Genomic DNA, 15,803 nt, shown 5'->3' with positions numbered 1-15,803 from the left:
AAGCCTTTTTTTTCTAATCCCCTCAAGTGCCAGATGATCTCTGGCCCCTCATGTCATGAACCTTGTGATGTCTAAAAAGACATTTTAAACATGCTATACTTGTTGTAAAAATAAAAAAACAAAAATAAAAACCGTTTATGTACAGAGGTTACATAGACACAGTTTGAATTCTCAAGACTTGATCCATATTTTGGGTACATAAATTTCTTTTTCCGCCCTCTGTTCAAGACTTGGAAACAGTTCTTGACATGCATCTGTTCTAGTCTCTAATGATTTGGAAACACCTCTTTCACCTTCATGCAATTATGAGGCAGCAGTGCAGTGACTTTGCTGGTGGCAAATGAGCTGGTTTAAGAATTTCTGAAACCGTGCCTCACCTTGTACACAAATGTTCCACGGGTGGAAATGCGTTACTGATGACAAAGGTCGACACTTGACAGTTCAAGGCTAGGGAAATGTCACCTTGCCTATAGAGTCTGATTTAATGTCTCCTGACCAGAAATGGTAATAAAATAAGAAATGTCAGCTTTTTGGAAAACTGCAGTGACGCAGCCATCAGACAATTTTTATTTTATTTGTATGCATAGCAACAACACTAACAAATGAGCTCACGTTTTATACAGATGACTGAACTGATTTTCTGTTTCTAGTATTTGAATAGTGCAATTTCAACTCAAAACAAATGTTAAGTGCGTTATTTTTGTACGATCTAACTTTTATTAGAGTTCCATTCAGTTGACTTTTTCAAAGTATTCCTTGGACCCATCTGGAGTCGGCTTTATCTGAAATACAAAAAAGTATTTAAAAAAAATTACGCAGAAAACGCATTGTTTTTGTAGAGATTTCAAATCTTTGTCAACAAATGCTTACTGTGGGTGATTTTGGGGTCCAGCTGGCCGGGCAAACCTCTCCATGACTCTCCACAAACTGGAAAGCCCTAACGAGGCGCAGGGTCTCCTCAACAGAGCGGCCTACTGGAAGGTCATTGATGCTCATGTGTTTGATGATGCCATTCGGATCGATGATAAACAGCCCTCTACATAGGGATAGATTCATTTACTGGAAAGCATCTTAAATTTGGTCATATTTCTACATACAATGCTGAGGTCAACATACACATTGTGTGTGTACATTTGAAGTGGCCATATACACAAAGTATATACATTAAATTAAGAATCAAAATCATATAATTAGTAGTTCAATACAATTTATTTAACAAGTATAATTAAAATACCTCAGTGCAATTCCTGCACCCTCCAGGAGGACTCCGTAATCTCTGGAGACCTGTTTGTTGAGATCAGCCAGCAAGGGGATGTGGATTTTCCCCAATCCTCCACTCTATAGGCAAACAAAAAAGAGGCCAAAGTTCAACCAGGGATCATCCCTTTGCTCAGTTTGCTTTCTCCTGTAGCTCACTTGGACATGGTGTTCTCTATGGAAAAGTGCATTATTCTGATACTTTGATTAGTGTCACAGTGGCTGAATGTTTCTACCTTTCGAGGGGTGTTGGTCCAAGCCAAGTGTGTGAAGTGAGAGTCCACAGACACACCCACCACCTCACAGTTGATATCATGGAATTCGTTAGCCTTGTCACTGAATGCGATGATTTCTGTAGGGCAGACGAATGTACTGCAAAAAAAAGAACAACAAGAGCATTAAGCCATGTGTGTATTATTTCATCCCGATTCGCTGCTTCTAGCTGGTCCCTGACTCCCTGCTTCTGGTTGTTGTTACTTGCTGCTGTGGAGGATGAACCCACACGGACAGCCGAAAGAAACATTAGAGATGGTACAGTTTACAAACCATAAGGATGGCTTTGTACTGCAATTAATATGATCAGTTTTGCTACTATAGCTTTTGGACTGCAAAACCACAAAGTTTGGCACTCAAGTGTCCATCAGTGAACAGTCGAAAACTAACAAAATAAAAAGATGTATGAATGGTGAGGAAACTTGTTTATAGTGGCTAGAATATATGTAACCTGTCCCATGAACATTCTGTACCAATTAACACAATTATAAACAACTAAAATAGTGGAACCAGCACTCCATGGTTGAGCATTACTAAATAAATAAGGATTGCAATACACTGAAACAACTTAAATCTTACATCTGTCGTCATTAAGGTTTTACCATTCCATTCACAACACACACTGACAAAGGCAGGGCAAATACAATACAGTGATTCATAAACCTGTAAATAACGCCATTTCAACAAGACACTTACAAATCGAGGGGGTAGAAAAACAGAACCAGGTATTTGCCCTTGTAGGTATCAAGGCTGATCTCTTTGAATTCTCCATTGTGGACAGCTGTGCCACTGAAGTGCGGAGCATGCTGGGTAACTGCTGCAGCCCATTTAGCAGTACCTGGAGTTTGGAGTACATAAAGTAGCTAATATTATTATTATTGTATTTTATTTGTAGTTCATCTAAATTGTGTGCTAAATATTTTTTTTTACATACTGGTAGAGAAGCAGGCTCTCTGTGCAGCAGCTCTGATCCCAGACGGAGCTGCGGTTACTGAAGATCCACTCCTCAGTGCACTCAATGCTGCTTTGCTTGCCTGTAGGTAGATATCAAGTCAAATCAAGTAGCTTTTATTGTCGTTTCAACCATAAATCGCTGACAAAGATCCTCTGGGACCATGGTGCTACATAAAACAAGACAAAGCTACATAGAACACTCAGCTAAGGACTGAAAGTAAGTTGTCCTAGCCACAAGTGCAATGTGCGCAAACAGTGGAAGACAAAAGACAGTGCAGACAGACAAAACAAAACACTAATACAGAAGAACACAAGATAGCGCTGAACAGTGTGCATACTGTACATTGTACAAAACAAGTTCAGCTCCAATATTGTGCAAACAAATAAGTTGCAAGGTTCACTGTAGAGTTCAAAGAGGAAAAGAAACAGCACAAAAACAACTAAACTATTCTTGAATTCAGTTCATGTCTACACACCACATAATGAGGATAAAGGTATTCAGGGACTGGTGATTAAGGTTTGATGTAATTCTTAAACTGGACATGTTAACCAGAACTCTCAACACCATAACTTTATCTGTGTTTGCATTCAAGGGCGTTTCTTCGGTTTTAAAAAGTGGGTGGGGGTCAGAACACATGCAAAATGTTCGAGTTTAACATCAGTGAGATAGTTTCCATATCCTGTCATGCAAATGTAAAAAAAAATAATAAAACGAGATATTCATGAACATATTACATATAAATAGCAGCTTAACAGTGCTATGGGAGTCATCGCACCATTGTTGTAAATACTGTTAATATTATATCTGATTAATTACATTTAATTATTAGCTACACAGAGAAAGAACTGAATGCATTTATATATACAGGGCTTGCCAATGTCTCCATACACAGAGGAAATTAAGACTTTACAGAACCAAGTCTTCCAAATTTTTAATTTAAATTATATTAAATATCTTCATTTTTTTTAAAAAAAATAACAAAACAAAGATAATGTAATGAAATGCACTCAAAGTGCAAATACATGCATAAAGAGTTAATATTGTTATGTGTTTTTTTTTTTAAACATGTAAAAATGTTTTGTAAATAAGGTTTTGGATTTTTTTTTTTACTAAATAGATATAAACGATATATAATCAAAATATAAACGTTGTGTATTTAATATAACAAACTTGATGTGTAGATGATGCATAATAAATGTAAAAACCCATAACGAACATGAAATCTCAGCGTTTTAATGACTACAGAAGAGAGTTCGTGTATCTGTAATTATTGTGTGCGACGCTGACGGAAAGCGGGTGCAAAGTGAAGAGAAGGTCAGAAAGCGGGTGCAGGAAGAAGAGAAGGTCAGAAAGCGGGTGCAGGAAGAAGAGAAGGTCAGAAAGCGGGTGCAGGGAGAAGAGAAGGTCAGAAAGCGGGTAACGATGTAATATACAGCTGCAGTAACGTTAAGATTATACTGAACTACAGTAAAAAAAAAAACCGAGTGTAAATCTTGTAAGCCATCTGAACACGCTGGTTTTCGCCAAACTCAAAACTCACAGATGTACGAAGAAGTCTTCCAACGGTGGCCGCCATCTTGAAAGTGTGCAAAGGTGCTGCAGTTTGAACGTCAAAAGCGCGCACTGACTGCGCAGTCCGTCCTGCGTTTACGTAAGGTCACGTGACGTATACGGAAGTCTCGAGCGCTCTCATGCTGGATGTAGACATGTGTTGTATAAATGACCTCCCATCGCTATATGGTTCAAATTATTTACGTATTTCTACTGCGGCAAATATTTTAACTTAAATTAAACAAACACGTTGTAATCATTTAAATGGATCCCAATTTGGAATACTGGCAAAACAACGGGAAGGTGATTTACATGTGCACTGCAGTAATAATATGTATTTATTATAACTTAACTTTGATTATTTTCTAACATCTATTTCATGCAATATTATACAGACTTTCCTGAGCAGACTTCGCATCTGGTTGAATATTCTTGATCCCAGCTCTATCCTGTCCTCTGATGTGAGTATAGGATCCACTCTGTGCCATCAGACACTCAGTGCCTTCAGACAAGGTGTGCAGTCACACACTATGTGCCATCAGACACTGTGCCATCAGACAGTATATGCCTTCAGACAAGGTGTGCAGTTACACACTGTGTGCCATCAGACAAGGTGTGCAATCAGACACTGTGCCATCAGACAGTATATGCCTTCAGACAAGGTGTGCAGTTACACACTGTGTGCCATCAGACACTGTGTGCCTTCAGACAAGGTGTGCAGTCACACACTATGTGCAATCAGACACTGTGCCATCAGACAGTATATGCCTTCAGACAAGGTGTGCAGTTACACACTGTGTGCCATCAGACAAGGTGTGCAATCAGACACTGTGCCATCAGACAGTATATGCCTTCAGACAAGGTGTGCAGTTACACACTGTGTGCCATCAGACACTGTGTGCCTTCAGACAAGGTGTGCAATCAGACACTGTGTGCCTTCAGACAAGGTGTGCAGTCACACACTATGTGCCATCAGACACTGTGCCATCAGACAAGGTGTGCAATCAGACAGTATGTGCCTTCAGACAAGGTGTGCAGTCACACACTATGTGCCATCAGACACTGTGCCATCAGACAAGGTGTGCAATCAGACACTGTGTGCCTTCAGACAAGGTGTGCAGTCACACACTATGTGCCATCAGACACTGTGCCATCAGACAAGGTGTGCAATCAGACAGTATGTGCCTTCAGACAAGGTGTGCAGTCACACACTATGTGCCATCAGACACTGTGCCATCAGACAAGGTGTGCAATCAGACAGTATGTGCCTTCAGACAAGGTGTGCAGTCACACACTATGTGCCATCAGACACTGTGTGCAATCAGACACTGTGCCATCAGACAAGGTGTGCCATCAGACAAGTTGTGCCTTCAGACAAGGTGTGCAGTCACACACTATGTGCCATCAGACACTGTGTGCAATCAGACAAGGTGTGCAATCAGACACGGTGCCATCAGACAAGGTGTGCAATCAGACACTGGGTGCCATCAGACAAGGTGTGCCATCAGACACTGTGTGCAATCAGACACTATGTGCCATCAGACACTACTGTATGTGCCATATTTCGACAAGATCTTACAGTGAAATGTATTTAGAGGTCTTTACATGACATCAGACAAGTGAAAAAGGATTATCACACCATTTATTCCCTTTATATGTCCACTATTCATGCACAGCTTTAATCTAAGACTATGAATCCATTGTTCAAAAGGACATTTATTTGCGGTTGCTCATGTCATTAAACGGCCTGATATTCAGAACTGGTGCTTACATCTAAGTTGTTCTGAAGGTGCAGCTTCTAAAGATAGAAAATGTTCATAATTCTGTATATGTAATGCATTACCACCATTTTTCTGTATAATACCATATAGAGCTACTGCTCTGAAGGCTGTGAGTTCAAATTCCAAACTTCAAGGTTAGACCATTGAACAAGAATAATAAACCTCAAAGGTAAAATGGCTGATCAAGCAAGAAGGAATAACAAATCATTTACTGCACTCTATTATATAGTACACAAAATTCTAACATGATGAATTATAAACTTATTTAACTCCTTGTGTTCACAAGTGTTCTTGATTTTAGGTTGAAATTGATAATGCTCGTTCTCTGATCAGAAGGGATGGAAATAAGCTAAAGGATGAAAAGGTAGCTATAGACTCTTTACTATAATAATTAGGGCTTTTTATTCGTTAATTTATATATTTATTTATTTTTATTCTTGCCTTTTCTCTAAATTTATCAGTTTTTTTTCCCCTTAGGTCATCAATGCCTGGAAACTTTCTCTTGTAAGCTGCTATTGCTTCCTGTACTATGATCAGATTCTATGGTTGAGTCATTTTTTTTTGTCAGAGTATTTGTCCCTCACAGAAATCAAGTAGATTAAGAAATAAAAAACAGGCATTCCATATTCCCTATGACCCATATGTTGTCCCTCCTAGTGCTCGGTGCACGCCGATACCGGAGAGCCAATTTCCACTGTTTTACGTCCGCAAGGTAACAATCACTCACAGTTGTTATTAATACTAGGCAATGTGAATGTCCAAAGTGGAAAATTTTGTGTGTATTTTTATTTTTGTATATTTACTGTATCTCTGTCATGATCTTATAAAACAGTTTCTGTAATCTTGATTTTCAGCTTTTCTGCCTGTATCAGCTCCTTTTGTGAGTATCTTGAAAAAGACTTACTAAACTGGTTGCATGTGACTCAGTTTAAAACTAATTACATTTACATCATTTATATAATTGGACATAAATTTTACATAAATATCACTTTTTTTTTAAATATTTTATTAAAGGTCTAATTCATTATTTCTTTTCTGTCCTATACTGTAGGTTATTGCAAGTTTAATGCTACATAAAGGAGTAACTCCTGCCTTATTTTGGCAGGTAATGCTGTTTAACTATTGACTATCTATAGTTATTATTTGAATCCTTCGTGCTCTTTTTATGACTGAGAGTATCCTTAAACCCCCGTCTGCAGTTTCTGTTGCACGGCTACTGTGCAGGTTTCAACTACGCCAACAGAAATGCAACAGCCACACCGGTAATTAAGACTATGTGTTTTCCTCTTCATACACCTGCACCTCCTCATCCCAATAATCCATAATAATGTATCCCTCACATATCCTAATGGAATTTTCTCAGGTTTCCTATAATGAATTAGAATGACTTATTTGGCCACGTAGCTTATGGAACAGAACCTAATGCTTTTTTTTATACTGTGTTAAGGAGAAAAAGCTCTCAACGAAACAGTCACTTCTTATCACTGGAACAGTGGCATATTCAACATTTGCAGGGGTGAGACTTTCTTTAGTTATTAATCCTAGACCTTTTACAGCCAATCTGTTTAAAAGTTACATAAACTCCAACTCTCTGATGCATACCTATTTTTAGGCCCTTCCTCAAATTATAATCAAGCGTCTGGCAGTCAGCAGTAGCTCAGCTCAGGCCTTCTGTAGGTCAGTGCTGCCTGTTCCTCTGTCAGGTCAGTAAAGCGGTCTACTGCATCCTCTCCTTTTTTCTGTTATACTGGCACTTATTCACAGTGGTTTTCTGCTCCTATTTCACTTCTTTAATTCATCGAAGAATGACCCTGGTCAAAGTCACTGAGATTATTTTTCCTCCAATTCTGAAGTTTGATGTGACCATCGGTAAAAACTTCGACTTGTATTTATATGATTTAATGCGCTGAGATGCTACAAAAGGATCGGCTGATTGGATAATTAAATAAATAAGCAGATGTTCCTTACTAGTATTTACATCCAAACCCATAATGTACAGTAACTATTGCATTTCAGCAGTTCAGATTATTTAATCGATCATGTAAACAGCACAGCATAGTGCGTATCAAATATATATTTTTATATATAAAAATTTAAATTTAAAAATATTAAAACTGTTTCAGTTCTACGCCATTATCCTATTCGTTGTATGGATTTTTTTTTAAATAAAATTTTTCTTCTGCGGTGTAAATGATTTTTTACATTTATATGTATATTTTACATTTACATACATTTTTTAATTTATTAAAAAAATAAGTTATAAATGTATCAAATATTTACATATAAACACAATATAGGGTTTAATATGAAGTGACAGTCGATTTAAACGTGTACGTAATAATTATAGTAAACTGCTATATACTCTAGCATGTTTGGCTGCCTTCAGTGTCTTTGTGGTGAGAAGTGAAGAATCAGAGAATGGAATAAAAGTCTTTGACTCCAGTGGGAATCCAGTTGGTGTCTCAAGGGAAGCTGGATACAAGGTGGGATATTTCAGCAGTTACAGCAAGTTTTCAGTTCAATTCAATGTCAATTTTTTTATGGTGTTCTGGTGGTCTGATGTATTTGACATGCACAGAAAAATACCAGAAATACTTTAGCCATTCTACACTACAGTTCTTTAACCATTTCCTCTGTTTCAGGCTGTAAAGGAGACTGCCATATCTCGAGCAACACTTTTTGGTACCACTGCACTTGTTCCTAATCTTATGGTGCTCCTTCTCAGGAGGTAACGACTAACTCATTACTCTTACTTCAGTAGATACGCTCTTTGGCCAAAAGTATGTGGTCACCTTACCATCACACATGCACTTTTTGAACATCCCATTCCAGATTTTGTCCCTGTTATTGTTATAATATCCTCCACTCTTTTGGAAAGGCTTTCCACTACATTTTGGAGCATGGATGTGGAGGTTTGTGCTAATTCTGATACAAAAACTAACTGTGAAATCAGGTACTGATGCCTGGTATGTAGTTGTTGCACCAGTTTATCCCAAGGTGTTCGGCAGGGTTTAGGTCAGAGCATTGGAAAAGTCACTCAGCTTCTTAAGAGCATACCAGTAAGCTTTGTCTTCATAAATCTTGCCTTGTGCACAGGGGCACTGTCATTCTGGAACATGTTTGGGATTATTTGTTCCAGTGAAATTAATTCGTAATGCTACAACATACAAAAACAGTTGTGTGCTTCCCATTTTGTGGCACCAGTTTTAATCGCATGCATGTGCGATGGTCAAGTATCCACAACTTTTGGCCATATATAGTGTATTTTAATCAGAGCCCATTCACTCTCTGTCTAGGATGAATCTTCTTAAATGTATGTTTTTTTGGGTCTCAGGGGAAAGTTAGCCAAAATGAACCCAATGATGTTTGCTCCTGTTAGACACATGAGCACTGCCATTGTCCTTGGTTTGATGATCCCTGTGTCCTTCAGTCTGTTTCCACAACTTGGCAAGGTAATTATACCAAACTGTCATGATAGTTGGTACACCATTCTACACTGATATGTTGCACAGGTAAATAGGGGGATGTGGTAGCTTAGTGGTTAAAGTGTTTGACCCTTGATTGGAAGGTTGTGAGTTTGATTCCCACGTCCCTGAGCCAGGCTCCTAACCCTCAATCTATCAGTTGTACAATATGAGATTGTGAGTCACTCTCAATAATGGCATCTGATGGTGTTACCAGTTTATGGGCTTCTATACACCTTCTGTGTACAGACAAATTATACTAAAGGCTGTAATATACTATAGGTGTTCAGAATTTAATTTCTAATCTCCTGCAGAAAGTTTGATCAACTCTAGAAGTTATTTTAAGGTTTTCCCCCAAAATCAGGCATTTAAACCGTGATCGCTATAATTGAAATAAAATATTTAGTGAAGATGAAAGAATAAACACATGACACATGCCCAAACATCCAGTCTGCTCCCATGTTAATGAGCATGGATATTATTTGTCTGCTGAGCTTCTTATCTATAATCTTTCTACTTTTTTCGTTGGGTCCCATGGGACCACAGTGCCGGTACAAACATCTATGCAATACTTTACAAGTACAATTTCAATATTGATCACTGGTTTTGTTTTTTTAAATATACTAAATGTCACTTTTTATTTTGGTTCTTTTTTTTTAGATTAAAAAGGAGAACGTAGAAAAGGAGCTGCAAAATTTAACAGGTGATGTGGAGCTGTATTACCACAGAGGACTCTAAATGTCACCTCACCAACCAACACAACAAAAGAAAGCAGTGTGGTCGTATCCTGATGCCTTTATTCCTGCTGCTCGATTTAAAGTATAAAACACCACAGCTCCATTTATCTTGACAGGATACAATGCACGTGTATTGCTAAGCAGATGAGGATTAATGCCATAAAGAGGGAAAGAAAAAGCAGATGTTTTATCTGCGGTGATACTGAATCCTGCACCTTTCTCAGCACTGTCGCCCACAATAACACCATACAAGTTGTAGTTAATAAAACCATAACATTTGACAATTAGAAGAGACTCATGTTTTGATTTAATATCATTTTATGCTTTAATGGGGTTCTATTACAAAGTGATGTGTCATTGAATTATTTCAGTATGAATTTAACGGAGAACTTTACACTGGGCCTTTTATGGCATTAGAAATCAGGCATATACCTTTATAGTCGACAGACAGCACCATTTGAGAAAACACTGCATGTGAACATGTATGGAAAGTTCATATGATATTTTGGCACAAAAACACTTATGAGTAATGACTGTGGAACTGATGTAGGGCAAGAAAAAAAACACAAATGAACCCTGCTTTAGAAACTCGTGCTAACTGATTTCTGGTATCATTTCTTTTAAAAACACACAGACATACATTTTAACACTTGTTTGCAACTGAATTACAACCAAACAAATTTCAGTGGCAGCAAAATTGTGTTTTGTACTTGTACACATTAAACATTATTATATTTATTTTGGCATAAAAATATTGAAATCTAAATTTTCAAAACTAATTCAAGTTTAACACGTAAAAATGTGTACAAATGTCAAAGTATTCATCCATACCTGTATATTTATCAAGTTAATATTAAGTGCTTCCCTAAGAAGAACTTTCCTGGAAATAAATGAGTGGCTAAACAGTAATATATATAATAATAGTCTTGTCAAAGAACATGTCTAGAACATCATAAAATCTCTATCAAAATCTTTCTGTTTTACTTATTTACACACGTTAATATATCATTTGATCACACGGTGATTTCTTTCGTTAGGCTCTTCTAGGTCTTGTTGGTTCATAGGGGACTTGGATAATTTAGATTTTCAGAAGCTGCTCAGCTGCAGCTAAGTGGAAGAGGAAGTTTTCGGTTGCCGGAGGAAACTGCCTCCGCTTCAGTGTGTCCAGCGTCAGCTTTGCGTTGTCCCCTTCCTCAGCAAGGGACATCAAGTTACTAAGGATTTCCTTAGTCTTTACAGAGATATCCTAATTAAAATACAGAAAGACTAAAGATTAAAGACTCTTAATATTAACAACAAATACAGTTTTTTCTTGCTGTCCTCCCCATATCAGTACCTTACCTTGATTACTTGAGCATCAGTGTGATCAGTGTCCTCCGCCGACTGAACGATCAAGTGACCGATCTCCTTGTGTAGTTTTCCCATCGCCATGGCCTCTGCAAAAAAGAACAGCATTTCTTAAAGGAGCTGATGTATGTATCCTGCATTATATTCCAAATCAGAATGAACAGAATGGTGTATTCATCATGAATAACAGTTTTAGTTTTGACAGTCCTACCTTTTGCATGTTGAGCTATGGTGATCTCGCTGTCTGGAAGATTCACGAAAACGTCAAAGAGATCTGATCTGTTGATAACCTCAGGATTCACAAAGCCTGCAACATACCCTGAGTGCACACAAAGCAAGGGAAAGGAAACGATTGATTACACTTTTGTGGGTAATTTAATTGGAGGCAGAGGCTTCTGTAAAATAAGCTGATTAGTTGGATTTATTTGATAATGGAGAGACCATCTGGGCCATCAAGACAAACGATCAACAGCCAAGAATATAGAAACCAAAACAAGTAAAATTGAAAGAAAAATAGCATCACCTGTTCTACCATGGACATGTCATGTTCTTACACTGCTCATGCATGTAGCCCCGATCATATGACAGCTAACTGAGGCTGTGGCATTTGAATGACTTGGCATTTGAACTTGCAATCTCCTTAAGATGGTGCAAACATTTTCCTGTTGTTCAGCTTTGCCTCGTCTTTACCTGTGCATAATCGGAGGTTGTCCAACTCTCTGTCCTCCAGATGGACATAAGGGTGGAGAATAGACCAGTCTTTCCTATGCCATGTCAGGGCTGGAAGTGCTCTGGTGTTAAAAGTAAAAACTTAAAGTAAAAAAAATAAGTAATGATTTGGACAGGAAGGACTAAATTTCAACGATTTGTCTGTTTTTCACTTTTTCGAATTGCAATTGTATTCAAATTTGAATTTTGCACATATTGTGCATTACAAACACTTGATATTCATAAGGTGTTGATTTTAACAAACCCATGCAAAGAACCCACATTTCATGCTTATGATCAAATCCACACCCATTTAGTCTGCATGTCACTGAGGGATAATAAGATGGCTTTGCTGTCTTATGCATGGCTGAATAAATCCTATAGAACCAATCCCTACAAACGTGATAATTGGAATGAGTTCGATCCACTGCTTGTTAATTCTAAAGTAATCAATAGTGCTTGTAAAATATGATGCAATTTCAATACATGTGTAACATAATATAAACTGGGAATCTAAAAGTAGCACTATCATCATAACGAGCACCTTGTAAACTCTAGCAGAGCCTCAACACGAGGATGGTAGATCACAATCCTTTTCTTCAGCATCAGTGCCGTGTACAGGATGATGGTCTCCATTCCAAACTGAGACACCACATCTGGATTAGTCACAAAAAAAAAACAGTCACTTCTCTGACTTAAACCATGAATTCAACCATATCTGACATTTTCCAAACAAATCATTAAGTCACCAACTTGTATACAGATGTGTGACTAATTAATGTCCTGTATTAATGGTCTTACAAATAATAAGAGAGAAACAACAACAATATTTATTATATGTGGTATACGTAAGAAATACTGGATTTCCCATCTGAAAACTTCATATCTTACCTTTAACGGATCCAGCCAAATAAGCTTTTCTGACATCATAGTCTTTGATGAGGAAGGATCCGTTCTCATCACTTTGACAGATGCCCTTTGTTAGGACAGCAATGTAGCCTTCCATCATCTTCACTGGACTGCCGTGCTTCATGTACATCCTGATGAACGTATAGACAAACGTGTTACAGACGTATAGAAAACATCGTAAGCGAGATAAATGTTCAAACTATATACCTTACCTACACAGAACTCGGCTGAATGCAGCATACTTTTCGGGGTTGAAATCCTTTGCTGTAATTACTATAGAGAAATGTGTAACCTATGGAAAATAATAATAATAATAATAATAACAACAACAATACTACTAATAATAATAATAATAATATAATAATAGATACTAACATATAAGCACACTATATTTGAAAGAAAAAAAAAATAGACAAAACTTTGCCAATACATTCGGCTCCCTCGAATCGATTCAACTGAAAAATCACAAGCAAATAACCGATTCATCACCATTGCGGAGGGTATACCATCTTATTATGGGCGATATTTTCCTACTTTTCCTAGAACAATACCACAAAGTGAGCTGTGCACCTTGCTGAGGGCGGTGGGCTCCTGGACCTCGGTGGTGGTGAGATAGTACCAATTCCTGTTGTACTGACCGAACACGAAGGCGTGAAGCTCCGGAGAGTCGCGGCACAAACAACTCTTCCGCATTAAGACCTCACGCAGCTCGGTGCTGACTGCAGGGAAGCACCAGACCCACAGTGTGTCTGCGTTCACGTCCTTCTCTGAGAAGAACAGAACAGATCATCAGATGCAACTGTGGAAAAAGTCTAAAATGAAAACACTGTCAATGAGCCGGTGTTTGAGAGTCGGCTCTTACCGATCAATCCGATGCTCAACATCAGCTGAGTATCAGACACTGCCATCATATCCGTGTCTCAAGCAGGAAAAAACTCAGTCAGGTGAAGTTAATCAACAACAAACTCATACATTAATACGTGTATCATCCACAGCCTTATTACAGGCACAGCCTAATGTTTAGTTTAGTTTGTCTTCCACCACAAACCCCCTCTAACTGTACCGATATTGTACGATTTGTATTGAAATCAGAAGTTAAATCTCAAATGCGTACTTATTTAATATCTAGTGCACTAGATATAGTGCAAAATGAGCTCTATGGAACCCTAGATAGGCACTTATAGGTATTTGGTACACATCCACTTTTTTTTTTTTTTTTTTTTTTTACATATAAACCGGTCATATTCTAAAGATTCTGCCCCCTAGTGGGCTGGTGGTGTCATAAGCGTCCATTCTGTCTCTGTTTTTCCATCACTCTTCTATAGGGATGTTTTACCCTGATTAATTAATCAGTTAATCATACAAGTTTTTGTCCCGACACAATCATAAGTTCCTATAATAACAATCATAAGATCATATAAATGAATCATATACTTTTATTATATGGTTTGATGTATCACCAAGTAAATTGTAGAGGTGGCTCCTCAAGGCCCCTGAGTAAGGGGCCTGGACTGTGATTTTATAAGAGCTTGTGAAGAGAGCCTATAAAGGCTGCTTTCTCAAAGAGCCTAGAAAGTTGTGAAGCAGCCTGTATGTGATTCAATTCAATTTAAATGTATTTCTTTAGCGCTTTTTACAATTGGCATAGTCTCCAAGCAGCTTCAGAACGTAAACATAGAACAAAAGGTTATTTTTAAGAATAATATAAAGATTAATAGAATAAAAAAATTAATAGTAACATTAGATATATTTAAATGTGTTTGTATTTATCTTAATAAACATATTTGTTTATGAGCAAGTCTGAGGTGACTCAGGTGACTGTGGGGAAGAAAAACTCCCTTAAATGGTAAAGGAAGGAACCTTAAGAGGAACCAGACTCAAAGGGAAACCTCATCCTCATATGGGTGACACTGGAGGGTGTGATTATAAATATATATAGTCTGATAAATGGTGTATTGATGAGGAGATTGTTGTCATCAAAGACCACATGGAGTCGGCATCTCCTCTTTAGTATAGAATCCAACTGGAGCTGGACCATCTGTAGATGCCTCAGGATCCTCACAGAGTCGGCCTCATCTCGGTGAAGGTCCAAAATCTTCATGGCACAGAAGACAATCGGAGCTGGTACAATTTCTGGATGCCTTGGGATGGGTAGAAAGAGACAAGCAGTGGAGAGGGATTAACGTTGCTGCTGTTTAGAATATTAGCAAGCAGTTGATGATAATGTGCATTTGGTCAGATATAATAGAGCACAAGGTAATGGGATGTATTATGTGTACACCTGACTAAAGAGATGAGTTTTTAATCTACATTTAAAATGGGAAAGTGTTTCTGAGCCTCCAACACTATCAGGAAGACTATTCCAAAATGATGTTGAGTGATTATTCATTCAGTAAATAATTAAAAGGTCTATTGCTTACCATGTTGTTTAAGTATATGGCATGAGTATATTATCAGCAGTCTGATAATAACTGCTAATGATATGCAGTGTAATGTGTATTTAGCTATTCAAGTAATTGATAATCAACATATAGCTTAGTTTCTCAAATCAGCACAATTCTATATTTATTTTATCAGCAATATTGCAGAGCTTGTCAACTTAATTAATAATCAGATAACATGTCCTGGTACTGAGGGCTTAATGCCAATTTCCTTAAGTAATTAATAAATGGAACAAAACAGAACATGCTGTCTTAAATATTTATAATTACAGGATGATGTAATGTTGCTCAGTGTGAAGACACTGAATTTGATTAATTAAATATAATAACATATCCTAAAGTGTTTAGTTTTTAAAATCTTTTTTTTTATTTAAGAACAA

At 37.6% G+C, this 15,803-nt stretch overlaps 3 protein-coding genes across 4 annotated transcripts; 1 reads left to right on the top strand and 2 right to left on the bottom strand.

Annotated features, from left to right (window-relative positions):
• Positions 1-555: 555 nt before the first annotated feature.
• Positions 556-4,172, bottom strand: prdx3 (peroxiredoxin 3). The gene is made up of 7 exons (XM_027174872.2): positions 4,026-4,172; positions 2,465-2,564; positions 2,227-2,368; positions 1,494-1,629; positions 1,235-1,338; positions 871-1,036; positions 556-782 (listed from the first exon to the last, which is right to left on the bottom strand). Exons 1-7 carry the CDS (start codon positions 4,059-4,061, stop codon positions 732-734), a joined length of 735 nt encoding a protein of 244 aa, XP_027030673.1. The 5' UTR covers positions 4,062-4,172; the 3' UTR covers positions 556-731.
• A 25-nt stretch (positions 4,173-4,197) lies between these two features.
• On the top strand, positions 4,198-10,305 carry sfxn4 (sideroflexin 4). 2 transcript variants are annotated; one of them, XM_047811988.1, is made up of 14 exons: positions 4,198-4,339; positions 4,432-4,497; positions 6,119-6,181; positions 6,295-6,321; positions 6,475-6,529; positions 6,672-6,697; positions 6,869-6,922; positions 7,017-7,079; positions 7,265-7,333; positions 7,430-7,520; positions 8,185-8,300; positions 8,460-8,545; positions 9,197-9,269; positions 9,942-10,305. In XM_047811988.1, exons 1-14 carry the CDS (start codon positions 4,301-4,303, stop codon positions 10,017-10,019), a joined length of 906 nt encoding a protein of 301 aa, XP_047667944.1. In that variant the 5' UTR covers positions 4,198-4,300; the 3' UTR covers positions 10,020-10,305. The 2 variants fall into 2 exon arrangements, with proteins under 2 accessions (XP_047667944.1, XP_027030672.1); XM_027174871.1 differs by having other exon boundaries at positions 9,152-9,269.
• Positions 10,306-10,318: 13 nt separating this feature from the next.
• Positions 10,319-14,116, bottom strand: dennd10 (DENN domain containing 10). The gene is made up of 9 exons (XM_027174870.2): positions 13,845-14,116; positions 13,553-13,749; positions 13,195-13,274; positions 12,965-13,113; positions 12,618-12,729; positions 12,056-12,156; positions 11,577-11,684; positions 11,360-11,454; positions 10,319-11,264 (listed from the first exon to the last, which is right to left on the bottom strand). Exons 1-9 carry the CDS (start codon positions 13,891-13,893, stop codon positions 11,097-11,099), a joined length of 1,059 nt encoding a protein of 352 aa, XP_027030671.1. The 5' UTR covers positions 13,894-14,116; the 3' UTR covers positions 10,319-11,096.
• Positions 14,117-15,803: the final 1,687 nt, after the last annotated feature.

This window comes from Tachysurus fulvidraco, chromosome 4 (genome assembly GCF_022655615.1).
Source record: "Tachysurus fulvidraco isolate hzauxx_2018 chromosome 4, HZAU_PFXX_2.0, whole genome shotgun sequence".
NCBI lineage: Eukaryota > Metazoa > Chordata > Actinopteri > Siluriformes > Bagridae > Tachysurus > Tachysurus fulvidraco.
Note: the sequence above shows the minus strand (reverse complement) of the source record. Positions and strands in the feature narration are given on the sequence as shown.